The sequence below is a fragment of the Bemisia tabaci genome, chromosome 3 (genome assembly GCF_918797505.1).
Source record: "Bemisia tabaci chromosome 3, PGI_BMITA_v3".
NCBI classification, from domain to species: Eukaryota; Metazoa; Arthropoda; class Insecta; order Hemiptera; family Aleyrodidae; genus Bemisia; species Bemisia tabaci.
In genome coordinates, this window is record NC_092795.1 from 42,169,895 (window position 1) to 42,183,526 (window position 13,632).

The following is a 13,632-nucleotide window of genomic DNA, read 5'->3' on the forward strand; positions in this document are numbered from 1 at the left end:
GTGTCTTATCACAAACAGCAACATCGTCGAAATCATAACAAAGCCACGTGACCTCCATCTTATCAATGATATTAGTGTTACCACGTTGCCGCGTTGCAAAATAATGTTGGTCTTGATCAAGATCAAGTCTCAGAATTTCAATTTTTCATTCGGGAGCGCTAATATTTTTTCAGACCATTGTGCGATTCAATAAACACAGAATATAATGCCTACGAATTCTTTCCTAAGTATCTTCGCAATCTTTGCATTCTTTCTGAGTTCTGATAAGAGCGAGCGCTTTGTTGTGTTGTGTTGTTACAAGTAGTCTCAGTTGATTCATGATGGCGGAAGGCGGAATGCAAGTTCACAAGTTGTTATCTCGTCAGTACACCGGCGTGTGCACGCATAATGTGAATTTGTGACTTCTAAGTTCTAATCAAGTCTTACAGACCTAAATTCACAATTTTATTTTGATTCATATACGCGTGCACCGTTTAATCAGACGTTCTTGCCGTATGGTGTGAGTTTACTTTACCGCCAGAGCTCATAGCAGTTCAACTCAACTTCAACTTCATCGTGGATTATCGGCGATCGTGTCTCATCAGTGCACCATCAAGTCGAGCGTACCTGTTTGTCTAATTTTTTCACTTTCAGTCGAAACCTGGTTGAAACAGCGTGCCAAACAAACCACAAAACCTTTGAGGTGAATTGCACACTATCATCATGCCACGACAACCGGCTGATAACGGGCGACACACGTTGCACTACCTTCTTGCCCTCTGTTTGATCTCTTACTCTTCTTGTCATCGTCTTCGTCTATCTGCTTCCTTTTCCACGTGGATACCGGCTTCAGAAAATTCTTCTGTCCCTCACTAACCTCTGACTCTGCTTTTCCGCTGCTCTAACTTTCCATATCGCTATCATGGCTCCAGTCCGATACCGGAATCGAAAGACTCATCATGCTTCAAGCAATGCACTAAAAAGCAAAGATAACTTCAAGAATAATAATTCTTCATCATCTGCCCCTTGGTAACTAACACCTAAATTTAACTTACCGCATGTTACAGGATAATCAAAATACGTTGATGATCTGGAGTTGAATTTGTGAGACAAAGTTTTTCTACCTACCAGTGTGGGGAAAAGTGGGCGAGAGCACATTGTCGCAATGTTACTGCTAAAATTATCGATTCAGCAACGATTTTACAAGCATTTTATTATGTTATTTTTGGCAGTTGCTGAGTGAGAATATTATAGCATTACGATACAATTTTATCAGTGCACACAACATTTTTGATGAGATGACTGGTTGGAAACTTGAATTAAGTAAAGGTAGGTAGCATTAAAAAATTGTTTGAATCAGCAACAGCCACCCAGATGTAAGGTTGAGAGACATACATATGAGTTCTAAGCAGCATGCCACATGTACATCACATCGTAGCACTTCATATGAATGATCTCTTTACTCTCGAAACTGCACTACCGCTTCCTGTCGTAAGTCAAGAGTTACGTGCGGTCAAGATTGTATCATAAGTTCATGCTAGGTATAAATAGGAGGAGTCAGGCCCACTGTACACTAAAGTCTGTCGTATCATCTCTGACTAGCATGTGGTGCAGTGTGAACTGGTTGATGAATGCTGAATTTTGATGTAGAAATACTGCCTAAATTCAGCTCCTTCTCGTATCGTACCCATTCATATTTTGCTGTACAGACTTTACAATTTGCTTTTTCATTACTAATACCTACCTTTGCCTATTGATTTCATTTAAGTGCCAAAGCGCACCAACTGTATCATGAGGATCCAACAGCTAACCAACTGTAGACTCATTTCCTATTTCATCAAGCCTCATCTGCTGATAGATATTCCTTCTCATGCAGCTATCGCTTATCACCATGCACTTTTTCTCTATAAGCAGTTGGTATAACTCCCAAAAAAGCGAATCATTTGGTTGTAGGACCACGTAAAGTCTACGATACGAAAAGTGGTAGCTGGGGGCGGAGTTAAAAACTGGCTTGGGGTATTGTCCAAGGGTTGGAACGTTCTAAAGGCTCAAGCTTGCCAAAGATGATGGTGGGTTCAATTGGTTCACTTTTATATTTTCCAATTAATTTATGTTGGGCAAAACCATTCCCACCTAATTATTCATCATGTTTCTAAATAACAATGGTCAGTTTTCCTGAAGATGGAAAAATGAAGGGCTGAAAGGTTTAAAGTTGCTATGAAAATATGGTCTAATGTAATCTTTATCGGTCAATGACATCAAGGACTAATGTATGAGACACCTTTTGGAAGAGCCATGCCCAACTATCTTTGCTCACTTATCGTGAATTAAGCACTATCAATAATTCTCATTAGGATATTCTAAAGACCTGTACAGTAAAAATTTTAATTGTCAAGACAAGAAAAGCTTTTCAAGATGAGAAATTTGGAGAATCACAATGCGTATACCACTCCTGTATAACTATTTTTGTTTGATTGAACTTCATTCCTCAAGTAAATTATTCACTATCTGTATGCTCCACCTCAGAATTATGAAACACAAAAGATATTTATTGGTGTCATTCATTGGTCTTTAATTCAACCTAATTTTGTCTTGTCTGTTTAGTGTAAAGCAAGGAATAGTGCGTAAAGCTCCTCAGGACTTCAATGTCATGTATCCTAGTACTGGAACTGTTTTCAAAATTTTACTCTCTGCAAGATTTTGTGCTGCTATATGGAGTATAATATCAGACTGTGATGAAACTTTCAACTATTGGGAACCGGTATGTAATAGGAAAATTTTATAAGTTTGGACACTCAGTTAAAATTTTGACCTCCAAAGTCAAAACTGGGACCACTTAGACTCAATGTGCATCTTTTAATCATTAATACAGTGGTATCATGCAACTAAGTTAAAAGTTTCTGATGAAAAGATGCACTTAATTAAATCAAACATTTGCTGGAGGGTTGCAAAATTTATTTATTCACACCTACAGATTGGACATCTATACGCATTGATGAATGTTGGATAAACTCAGAAGTTTGAATGAAATGCAGTTAATTCTCATTAAAGTGGCTTTCTTGACCAGAGAAAGCTCAAAATCATTTGTGATTTTGGTTGAACAAAATCAAGTGAAAAATTTAAATTTTGTCCACGGAACTGAGAACAGAAATGTAAAAAAAGTGTAAGATATTTTCTGCAGTTTTCTGCAATAATTTTCATAGTCAACACAATTTTCATCTCCGCCGACATATGTTAAAGTTCATGTATTTTAATTTTAGGTAACATTAACATCTTCTAGTCTTCTCAGAAGTTTTTAAAGTTTAAAAGGCATGATTTGATGCAATCGATTTTAGAAAATGAGGTGATGGTTTAGAAAATCAGAGGCTTAAGTAAGCAAACTTACTTACATCATTAATTCAATCAGGGTGTCGGCAGGTCCAGGAAAACCAGAAAGTCTGGGAAAAATGTTTTGAGTATTGGTGACTGATTCAGTAGTCTAGAAGGAGTTGGAAAATTTTACACCAGGTTCAGAAAATTTTAAAATCCTGCATTTCTGTATCTGCATTTCTGTCTTGTATCAAAATCAGTGAGCAAAAAGAGTCTACCCACCAGCCCGAAAAAAGTCTGTAATTATTTTTCGAAAGTCTACCGCAAACTAATTCTACCTCTCAAAAGGCGAATCTAAATCACAATATTATCACCTTTTTATTTTTATTTCAGAGTCATTTTCTAATATTTGGTAGCGGGTTCAAAACATGGGAGTATGATGTCAAGTATTCTCTCCGCTCTTACTCATTCATATCATTTTTCACTTTTCCTGTCTATTTGTATGAGTTTTTTTTGAAGCCGAACAAAGTTTTGCTCTTCTACTTTGTGAGATGTATCTTGGCCTTCTCTTCAGCATTTTGCGAAGTTTGCCTGTACAAGTAAGTAAGGTGTTTTTTTTTTTTATTATACAATCAACTCACTCTCTCGAGCGTTCATCAGTGTTCATCATTTAATATGGCTGGACCAATTGAACGTTTTTTTTTATTTCCTCTATGTTCCCTGCCCAAGATTACTACTTTAACACTAACGTTTTTTTGCAAAACTGTTCTCATGGTCTAGAAAAACCAGCAAGAAAGCAGCAGCATTAAAATGCTTTGAACCTTGATTTCTACCAATTGCAGTAATGCTAGCGCCTCCTATCACTTGCGTATGTGTAACTAGTGATCTCAATCAGTTCCTTGGTTGGCCCATCAACTGCACTCCTTTTGCTTAGGAATAGAATGAAGATGCATCATATAAAACACCAGTCCAGGGACTTTAGCGGTCTTGCAAGTTAAGTCTGTGGAGACTCAGTCTCGGAGAGTGAGTTTGGCAGGCGGGCCACAGGCAGACCCGCGCCAGTGGTGCTGGTCTGCCACGATGATTTTTGGCAGCCTCGGACCACTGCCGCGATACCACACATCGGCCGACGCCCGGTATCAGGGTAGTGATCTGAGATGTTTCATCAGCGGATGAAGAGGCTCAGGCTCAACAGCGCCTGTATTTATGCATACAGGAGTAAATACGCTTGCAGTTCGCCTCCACCGCGGCCGGGAATTCCTGGTCTCTGTCTTTCTGAAAATCGTTCTTGCAGCAAACTACATGAGCATGAATGTATTTTGTCGTCTCTCGCCTCCTGGCCTTTCTGTGATGCATGCGATCCCAGCATCTCCCGCTCTGCTGATTGTGGGATGCCTTCTTATTTTCATTTCACTTTCAAATGCTCCCCCCAGAGCCGGATTTTGGGGAGGGCTAACAGTGCCATGGCACCGGGCGGCAAATTTTTTGGGATGGCAAATTTCATTTTTTTTTTTTTTTTTTTTAAATAGAAAAAGAGAGGAGAGAGATAAAAAAATGAGGGAAAAAGTATTCAAAATTTGAACGTAACGATAAATATAGCAATATAGCGATAAGGACCATCAATATTATTATATGAAGGCATTTTATTCTATAAATAGATTGTATAATTTGTATAAATATTTTCTTTTTAATTTTTTTTAAGTAGATTAGAACTAATTGGCAATTACTGCATAAAACTTAGCTGAATAATAAATACCCTCGGCTCACGCCAATATAATGTATTTCGTTGTCTGTTTACGGGTTGCAAAGTCGCCCGGGCGAGGAAGTAGGATAAGTGCAAGGCGATGTGATTGGGTGCTGCTGCATGCCATCGCACCAGCCAGTTCTTATTGAAGGAAGGAAGAAAGTAGGCAGATCAAATCTGATGATTAAATGAGGGGGAAATTTAAATAGAGCACGCACAAGGACAAGGCTGAGCAAACCGCGGTAAATCCCGATGTCCACTTCCGAGAAGTTCCTGTGGGCGCACTGCCCATGGGAATCCGCCAGCCAGCCGGTCCGTCCCCAAGGAGGGAGTCTGTGTCGTCATTGAGATTGGACCCAGTGGCCCTTGAGAGAGAGACGGTATCGGCAGCAAGTCTGCCGTACGGTCTCGCTCAGAGAGCGGACTCGATAGAGCTGCATCGATGTTGATCTGACGCTGATGATCAACTCCCTCTAGGTGGTCCATGCCCAGACTTGCTGAAGAGAGATCGCTCCTGCGTCAAGATCGCCCGCTTACCTGACTCCCAATCCTGGCACCAGTCACTGTGATCGTCTTAAGGGAATGTGACCAGTCAAAAAAGAACAGTATGTCCGGTCATAAAATCATAACATGCATTTCAGGTAGTTGAGCCAAAAGTTTTAGATTCCTCTTTAGGTACAAAAATATGAATTGAAAAAAAATATTTTTGGAAACTTTTTGCAATGTTTTCTTGCTTTCTTAGCCTTTAATTCAATGTTTTGGATTCAGCTGAGATGATCCAGGGTAGTTCGTCAGGAATTCAATAATGGTTTTTCTCTGTCAATTTTCATAATTTTGAGACTATCTGTTTACTGGTTGGACAATATCTTTCTTACTTCCATTTTGTATGTTTCAGAGGAGTTTGTTGGGAATTTGGTGTGCATGTTGGAAGACTGATGCTAATTTTCCTTCTGTTTAGTCCAGCCATGTTTATATCTTCAACTGCATTTTTGCCCTCAAGTTTTTCCATGTGAGTGTTTTGATGCTATTTTTTTGTATTTTCAACAGTAAGAATTACGTTTTTTCTGAACATGCTCAATTGCTCACTATTGTTAAAAAATTGATCCATTCAGATAGAGCCAGGAATGATAAAACTTTAAGATATCGAACGACTTTGAAAATGAGTGCAAGGATGTAAAACATATGGTAGAGCAGAATTTCAAAGACTTCAGGTGATTTAGCTTGTCTGGAAACTTTCAGCCCAAACTTTGTTAATCAGAACAGAGCTGTAAGATTGAGTCGCAACAATTAGTATGTTATAAGTTGATAAATCGAACCATATCCAAATAATATATTTTCGTACAAAGAGATTACCAATTTAAAAAAAATATACTGTAGTATGAAATTCGCTTAAATCAGCTTGAACCAGAGTGGCTGTATTTTTAGATATGAGTTGTTGTAAAGTGGTTTTTGCTCAAATCTGCTAAAATATCAGGGTTTTTTTTAAACTAAAGAATGCAACAGCCAACCAGTTATACAAATCTCTTTGAATTTTGTTACAAGTCAAGATTATGATTATTAATTCTATTTCTCAGGCACATGACTTCTGTCTCATTTGGTCTGTGGTATCAACGAAAATATAAAGGTGCCATTCTTGCAACTGCTTGTTCTGCACTGTTCAGCTGGCCATTTGCTGCTGTTATCGGGTAAGTTTAATGTTGAACAATTATTGTCAGTTAACATCAACTCTGAAAAATCAATTCGTATGTCAAGGAGAATTTTCCATGTTGGAAATAAAACTTATCAAGTACGCATTGAAATTAAAAGAGTCCATCTTAACTAGAAATATTTCATCACCACAGGTATACTTTCGTTGCCATGACTGAAATTTTACTCGGTGTAATTAGCCGTTTCCCAGGGGAAATTAGTATTAGAGCAAGTGCTAGTTTGTGTGTTCAGCATTATGTAAGGAAATACCTCTAACCCCACTCTTGATCCTTACAAAGTTTTTCAGAGAATTCACATGAGGCTTGTTGCATCCACACATGCCTGGGGTATATCAACGGTGTAAGTCGGCAATCACATAACTCGGTTTGTGACGTCGCAGACTTCCTGTCATATGTTATTTTTTAAATGGAAAACCACTCAACGGCAATTCTTGAAAACTTCCATGATTTTTCTTCTCCGTGCGAAGAAAATTCTGCATAAACTTCAAGGAATGATGTCAATTTGTTCTCTTTTAAAAAAATAACATAGAGGCGAAGATTTTCAGACACTGCAAACGAGTTATGTGATTGCCGACTTACACCGTCGATAAACCATTAATCAATGTTTTTGCAAAAATTATCATTTACCGTAAAGTTGTTGATAAAAGTTGAAAGAGCATTATTATTCTTTTAATAGTATTTCATAATTGTATTAGCTCCTTATTTTATGTATTTTTTTCTATTTTAACCATATTTTATTTTTTTTTAGGATTCCTATTGCCTTAGATATGCTTTTTTTGAAGAAAAAAGTAGTTTCTTTTATATCCTGGAGTGCCATTTCAGTACTGGTGTTTGTGGTAAGTTAAAAAGTTCTATTTAAAATTTTCAATTTCTCTTTTGTATACAGGGTGATCTAGACCACCCGCATCAGGCTTTTTTTGGTTATTACAGGTCAGACAAGGTCAGAGACTGCAGGAATGAATAAGGACTCAATTCCGAGGGGTCCAAATTTCTTCTTCTTGAAGCTTCTCTGGCTTGTATTGAGGGGTAAATTGGGCTCTAACTTCAAATGTGAGGGTTTCCAGCTCAATTTTGAAATTATTCTATCAAATTCAGAAAGCATGGAAAAACATAACCTGAATCAACACCAAGAAATACAACATTGGCCTATCTCTGTCTGGAACACTCACCCGTAAAGGAGGGGGACAGAGCCCTCCCCCCCCCCCCTTCTTAAATTAACAGGTCTCGAAATTGATGAATAGACTTGGAACGATGATGATTTCTTGGGAATTCGCTACCAAAGAATCCTCAGAAAAGTTGATGCAAAGACGAAAAAATCTAATCTTACTCATTCTAAAAAAAACTCCTGCAATAACTTGTGAAGGATGATCTCAGAAAGTTTGCACCTTAAGCAGAGTTTTTAATTACCAGTTTAAACTTCTATTCAACCGGTTTTAATTTTTGAAAAAAAAGGAGTAATTATACAAAGCATGCATTAATTATTTTCTGATGAAATTTCTATTTTTAACTAATTTCTAATGAATATTTTTGAGCATAACAGATTCCTCAATGTTCTTAGTTATTTCCCCTTCCCTGATGCTTACTAATGCCTTGTGTTTGAATTTGTTTCTAAAGCCAATGCAAATCGTAATTGATGCTCAATTTTACAACAAGTTCACCTTTACTCAACTGAATCTAATTTTTTACAATATTTTCTCATCTCATGGGCCCACATTATACGGCACGGAACCTTGGTACTTTTACATCATCAATTGTTTTCTAAATTTCAATATCGTGTTTTTGGCAGCTTGTTTTGCACCTTTAGGGTTGGTAAGTAATAAGAATCAATTAAAATAAATCTTACTATTTACTTAATTCCCAACAAAGTCTTGGCCAAGTAGATGCTACCAGTGGTGATTCACCATAAGGATTCCCCATTATATCAAATTAGATCTCAATAATAATAATGGCATAGCCTCTTTCAATGCTATCAATGAGAATAAATGGATGTATAAAGGTTTTTTTTTTTTTTTTTTTTTTTTTTTTTTTTTTTTTGTGTAACACTATTAGCGTCTTTTTTCTAAGAACTTCCAGACTAAGTTGTTTTAGCTGTGAATTCTCAAAGTCCAAGAAATGTAACAGAACTTAGTTTATGCTGTCATTATATTCAAAGAAAATTTTTTCAGCTAATTTTTTCTCCTCATGAGAACCAAGGTCTTCCAAAAACTTGATAGCACCCAATTTTTTTCTTCTCTACTCTTCCATCTTGAAAATACTTGAACTCTAAGGAATATACCAAAATATCCTTCAGAGTACTGAAACTTTTTGCAAAAGACGAAAGTAAGAAGTATATTTATGAGTTCGTGGAACTCAACTTGCATGAAAATCATTGATTTTGCTGAGATATTGCCATATGATTTCATGCAAAAAGAAATGTTTGAAGAGTGTGTCAATCCTTTTATGTATTGTTCTCCTACCTTCAATTAATTTTTTGACTAGTAAATTGATCAATCATTTACCCCTACCTGTTATCACCAGTAAGCTCAGAAAACCATGAAAGTATGTCTCGTCTCTATTTAATGTTATGGGTTTTTTTTTTTTTTCAGCTGTTGGTAAAATTGTTTGTCCCATGCAAATCTCGAGATGAAGGGTATCTGTCTGTCTACTTGACAATCTTATCTTTTGCCTTATGGTTTGGCATTTTTATCGCACAGCCGCACAAGGTATGTATGCTATTGCATATCGACGGTGAAACTACCAAACCACGTATCTCGGTTTGCGACGTCGCAGACTTCCTGTCATACTTTATTTTTTAAATGAAAAACTACTTAACGTCCAGTCTTGAAAATTTCTGTGATTTTTCCTCTTCGTGCGGAGAAAATTCTGTGAAAATTTCAAGGAATGATATTGATTTGGTCTACCTCAAAAAAATAAAATGCGAGCGTAGATTTTTAAACACCGCAAACGAGATACGTGGTTTGGTAGTTTCACCGTCGATATGTGTTAAGTTGTAAGTGTATTTTTACATTTTTGTCCCAAAATGTTCGTAAAACACTTCTATGCTCTGGTATATCAACTTAACTTTTGAGTTTTTAAGGACCAAGGTTCTTTATTTGCAGATAGTCACACATTGAATATAAAAATATAATTATCGTATTTAAGAATGTGTAATTAAATAAGTTCATCATCATACATCCTTAAAAAAATTGAAATCAAGATGAATCTTTAAAGTGAGCATTCATTACAAACTATGAAGTTGCGGGATTTTTGGAAACTCATTTATTTTGTTATTTTGAGTTTATCTAAAAATCATTCATTTTCACAATGTTTTAGCAAATCCAGAAACTTTAAAGTTGAGGTAGAATAAATTTTAATTTTTTTTTTCTAGTTTTTACGATCATGCCATGCTAAGGACAGGAATCTTGTCTAATTTTGTAAAATTTTTGATAATTTCCTGTAAGACGCTTAATTGTTGCTTCTTCTGTACAAAGTTTAGAACTCTCGGATTTCTGAAAGATTGAAAAAAAAAAAAAAAAAAAAGAAAAGGTCCCGCAGCTCTGAAGCTTTTTTTACATAAAACAGTCAAATTTTCTATTATATTTGTCTAATTCCTTTCTTTATACTTTCAGGAGGAAAGATTTCTGTTCCCAATCTATCCGCTCATCTGTCTGGTAGGAGCCATTGGTTTGGATACCTTCCAAAAATTGTGGTTCAGATTTATTGTCCGATCAGGCACTCACTACTTGAAGCATACATTTTATCTGTGGGTGCCTGCTGTCACTGTTTTCATTCTGCTTGGACTGTCTCGTATTTTTGCACTTAGCAGAGGTAAAGGGGAAACAAGATTTTAAGATAATAGTTAAAAGGAATTTAGCCAAGAAAGAAAGACATGGAATAATTGGAAAATTAACAAAATTTTAGTATAAATACACTCAAATGTTACCCAACATGCATCCAAATCCATTGTATTATAAATATTGTTCAATACTTTACCTGGCTCCAATCAAAAGATTCGGGTTTATTGTAACTTAATTGCAAAATAATGGTGAACAATTGAAAGTTAGAAAAAATAGTAAGTTATGCATTTAAGTTTCAGAAAATTTTCCAGGTAAAAAATCTGGAGTATAACTAAACATTGATTGAACACAGTTAACTGTCAGAACTTTAAAACTCAGCCTGGCCTAAAAGCAGAATAGTTAGGCTTGAAAAAATCTAAGTGAGTTCTCAGCTACAGCAAAAAATATTGACCATGATTTCTTCAAACCTTTTTGAAGTGAAAAGTTTTTGCAGCAAAATCGAATCAATAAGTTGACAAAGTAAAGGTATTTTGTTCTATTGGATGGTCTAAGTAACACCTTTGCCGCCTGAACTAAGAGGAATTGTGTTAATTTTTGTCCTGCTTTCAATTTGTGAACACTTTCAACTGCTTCAGGATACATACATGTACAGTGTACACCTCCAGTATAAAGAGAACTGAAATTTTTCAAGGGATGATTTTTAAGCTATGCAATTCCTGCTTCAAAAGTCAGTTACCGACGTCAGCATACAGATCTGGTGACAAAGTGTTACACTACCTGCCATTGCCAACATGCAGTGTGCATTGAACTTACAGAAAGCAGTATCTTTAAAACTGACCTTGGAAACATGTGAACCCAACAGAATTATCTCTGAACTATTTCTATTTTACTTTTTTTAGGATATCATGCCCCAATTGATACATATATGGAACTAAGTGGGATTCATGCCGATAATGCAGTAAATGCTCCTCCTGGTCAAACCATCAATGTTTGTGTTGGAAAAGAGTGGCACCGATTCCCAAACTCATTCTTCTTACCCTCTGATCAGTAAGCCATCTCTTCTTTTTCCTTTTATATTTCTCACAATAACTTGGCTGCTTTTGAAATTGGCTCAAAAACTGCTGCTGTTAAACAACTATAGCTTTAAACTAGGGAGTCTCCTGGGAGAAGGCGCAGAGGGCGTTCAATGAGAGGCTGGAGGGATGGGATTGAAGCAGAAATGTTGAGGTGCTCAATGCCCAAAGTGTTGTGGTTCGACAGAGGGCAGTGGAGGTTAGGTGTCGTACAGCACCTGGGATTGCTATAAAGCGACTTACATGTATGTAAGTAGGGAGTCTCCAGAACTGAGAGACTGTAGATGGAGGAAAAAATCACTTCATTCAATCAGAATAATTACTACTTTATCTTCTTTTACATACACAAAGAAGGTGATTTGAGAACAAAATTTGAAGTAATAATTATTTTCAAATAGCTCGTTGGCTGTGATTCTGGTCATTAGGCTAAGAAAGAGTGCTTTAGCTAGTGCTTTCTTGGCTGTATTGACTACAGTGAAACCCTTGGTATCCATGGTTTGGAGTATTAGCAGTCGTTCGGAGCATTAACATTGTGTTTTCCTAAATGAAGATAGAGTGAAGAAGGTGGTCAAATGAATAATGACAGTCAAATGTCATTTGGTCTCTTTTCTTAAATAGCTGAACTTTTTAGTTCGCCAGATAGTCTAAACTGCACTATTTGCCAATTACGGTACTTTTTCGATCTGTTTGTTTGGATTATCCACGGTTTCCGATTATCTAGGATGATGAGCATGGAGGATACCAAGCAGGGTACCACTGTATTTGAAATTACAATCATTGTGATGTCAGCTCACATTTTTCCTCTAATTCTTTTTCTTCCTCGAAATAGGTGGCAACTACATTTCATCAAATCAGAATTCAAAGGACAGTTACCAGATAAATTTGAAAAAGATGCTAACGGGAAGCCCAAGCCATCAGCTTTTGTGAATGATGGAAATTTGGAAGAACCATCCAGATATGTAAGTCTTGTACGTATGTGCACCATGCATAATTCTTTATCGAGTAATCCCTAAGTGAAATTTACACACATTTTCAAATTATTTAGTCTACCTAACCAATTTCTGGTAATTTTTTTTTCTTTCTTTTTTCTCTCTCTGCACTGGGAAGATTATTGAATCGAGGCACTGAATGCGAAAAGGGCACTTCTTGATTGCGGTGTTTCAGAATCTCTGTTGCGAATCCCTTGGAAAAGAATTCAATGGGTGATTTTTCCAGAAATCTTCCCATAAAAAATTGTAGAATCATAAGGGATATTCAGTAAAATTTTCTATGAATTAGATGCATTCACTTTCTTTACAATGAATGAAGTATTAGATGAGACTCTGAAACTCTGCTGCCGAGAAGTGCCCTTTTCGCATCCAGTGCCACAATTGAGGCAGACACCACGCAATTGTGGTTTGATGGATTCTTTTAGCCAAACATAACTTTTGGGTCGCGCACAGTAGGTTTTAAAATATAAACCCATTCCCAAAGCATCCCAATATCCCACAGAAATCTGGAGAAACCATTTTACTAAATTAATTTTTTTTTTTGTGTTTCTGTGTTCAGGTTGACCCTCATATCTGTCATTTTCTAGTTGATCTCGACAATGGTGTTGATTCAGAGCTAGAGCCCAATTACTCAGCTCACTCAGATGACTGGCTTATTGTTAAATCAGTTCCTTTCTTAAATGCTGCAAAGTAAGTAACCATTGTCTGTTTATTTTGCCGATTTTTACTCTGTTTTCTGAAATTGAAATAAGATAGAAAGGTTCAACTGCTTAACTGTTATTCATTATCAAATGTAATGTGAGCATTTTCAAACAGTGCTGAAGAATCATCCCAGAGCCCTGTTTGACTGCAGGTCCTACAGTTCTAAATTGAATTCTTGTAAATTGCAGATGCGTATTGCAACTTTCTGTTATGTGGCTAATCAAAAAGCAAGCTTTCCTATAAGAAAAATGTCAAAAGTAGTCATTCTTTAAACAGATTTATCAAGATTGGGTTATTTACTCATGCTTCTTTCTGTCATACGTTCAGAATTATGTCATTTTATCTCTACATGTT

At 36.5% G+C, this 13,632-nt stretch overlaps 1 protein-coding gene across 4 annotated transcripts in view; it reads left to right on the plus strand.

The window, feature by feature from the left end:
• Window positions 1-179: 179 nt before the first annotated feature.
• The window catches only part of Alg9 (alpha-1,2-mannosyltransferase Alg9), a 37,108-nt gene continuing 23,655 nt past the window's right edge, over window positions 180-13,632 (plus strand). For 3 of the 4 annotated variants that reach the window (XM_072298394.1, XM_072298395.1, XM_072298396.1), the window contains exons 1-12: window positions 180-1,008; window positions 2,584-2,740; window positions 3,682-3,887; window positions 5,928-6,041; window positions 6,607-6,717; window positions 7,487-7,574; window positions 8,353-8,547; window positions 9,324-9,440; window positions 10,347-10,545; window positions 11,414-11,561; window positions 12,417-12,546; window positions 13,136-13,266. In XM_072298394.1, the coding sequence (XP_072154495.1) occupies window positions 902-1,008; window positions 2,584-2,740; window positions 3,682-3,887; window positions 5,928-6,041; window positions 6,607-6,717; window positions 7,487-7,574; window positions 8,353-8,547; window positions 9,324-9,440; window positions 10,347-10,545; window positions 11,414-11,561; window positions 12,417-12,546; window positions 13,136-13,266 (1,703 nt within the window). In that variant the 5' untranslated portion in view covers window positions 180-901. The remainder of the gene's footprint in view (window positions 1,009-2,583; window positions 2,741-3,681; window positions 3,888-5,927; window positions 6,042-6,606; window positions 6,718-7,486; window positions 7,575-8,352; window positions 8,548-9,323; window positions 9,441-10,346; window positions 10,546-11,413; window positions 11,562-12,416; window positions 12,547-13,135; window positions 13,267-13,632) is intronic. The other variant, XM_072298397.1, reaches the window with a different exon arrangement.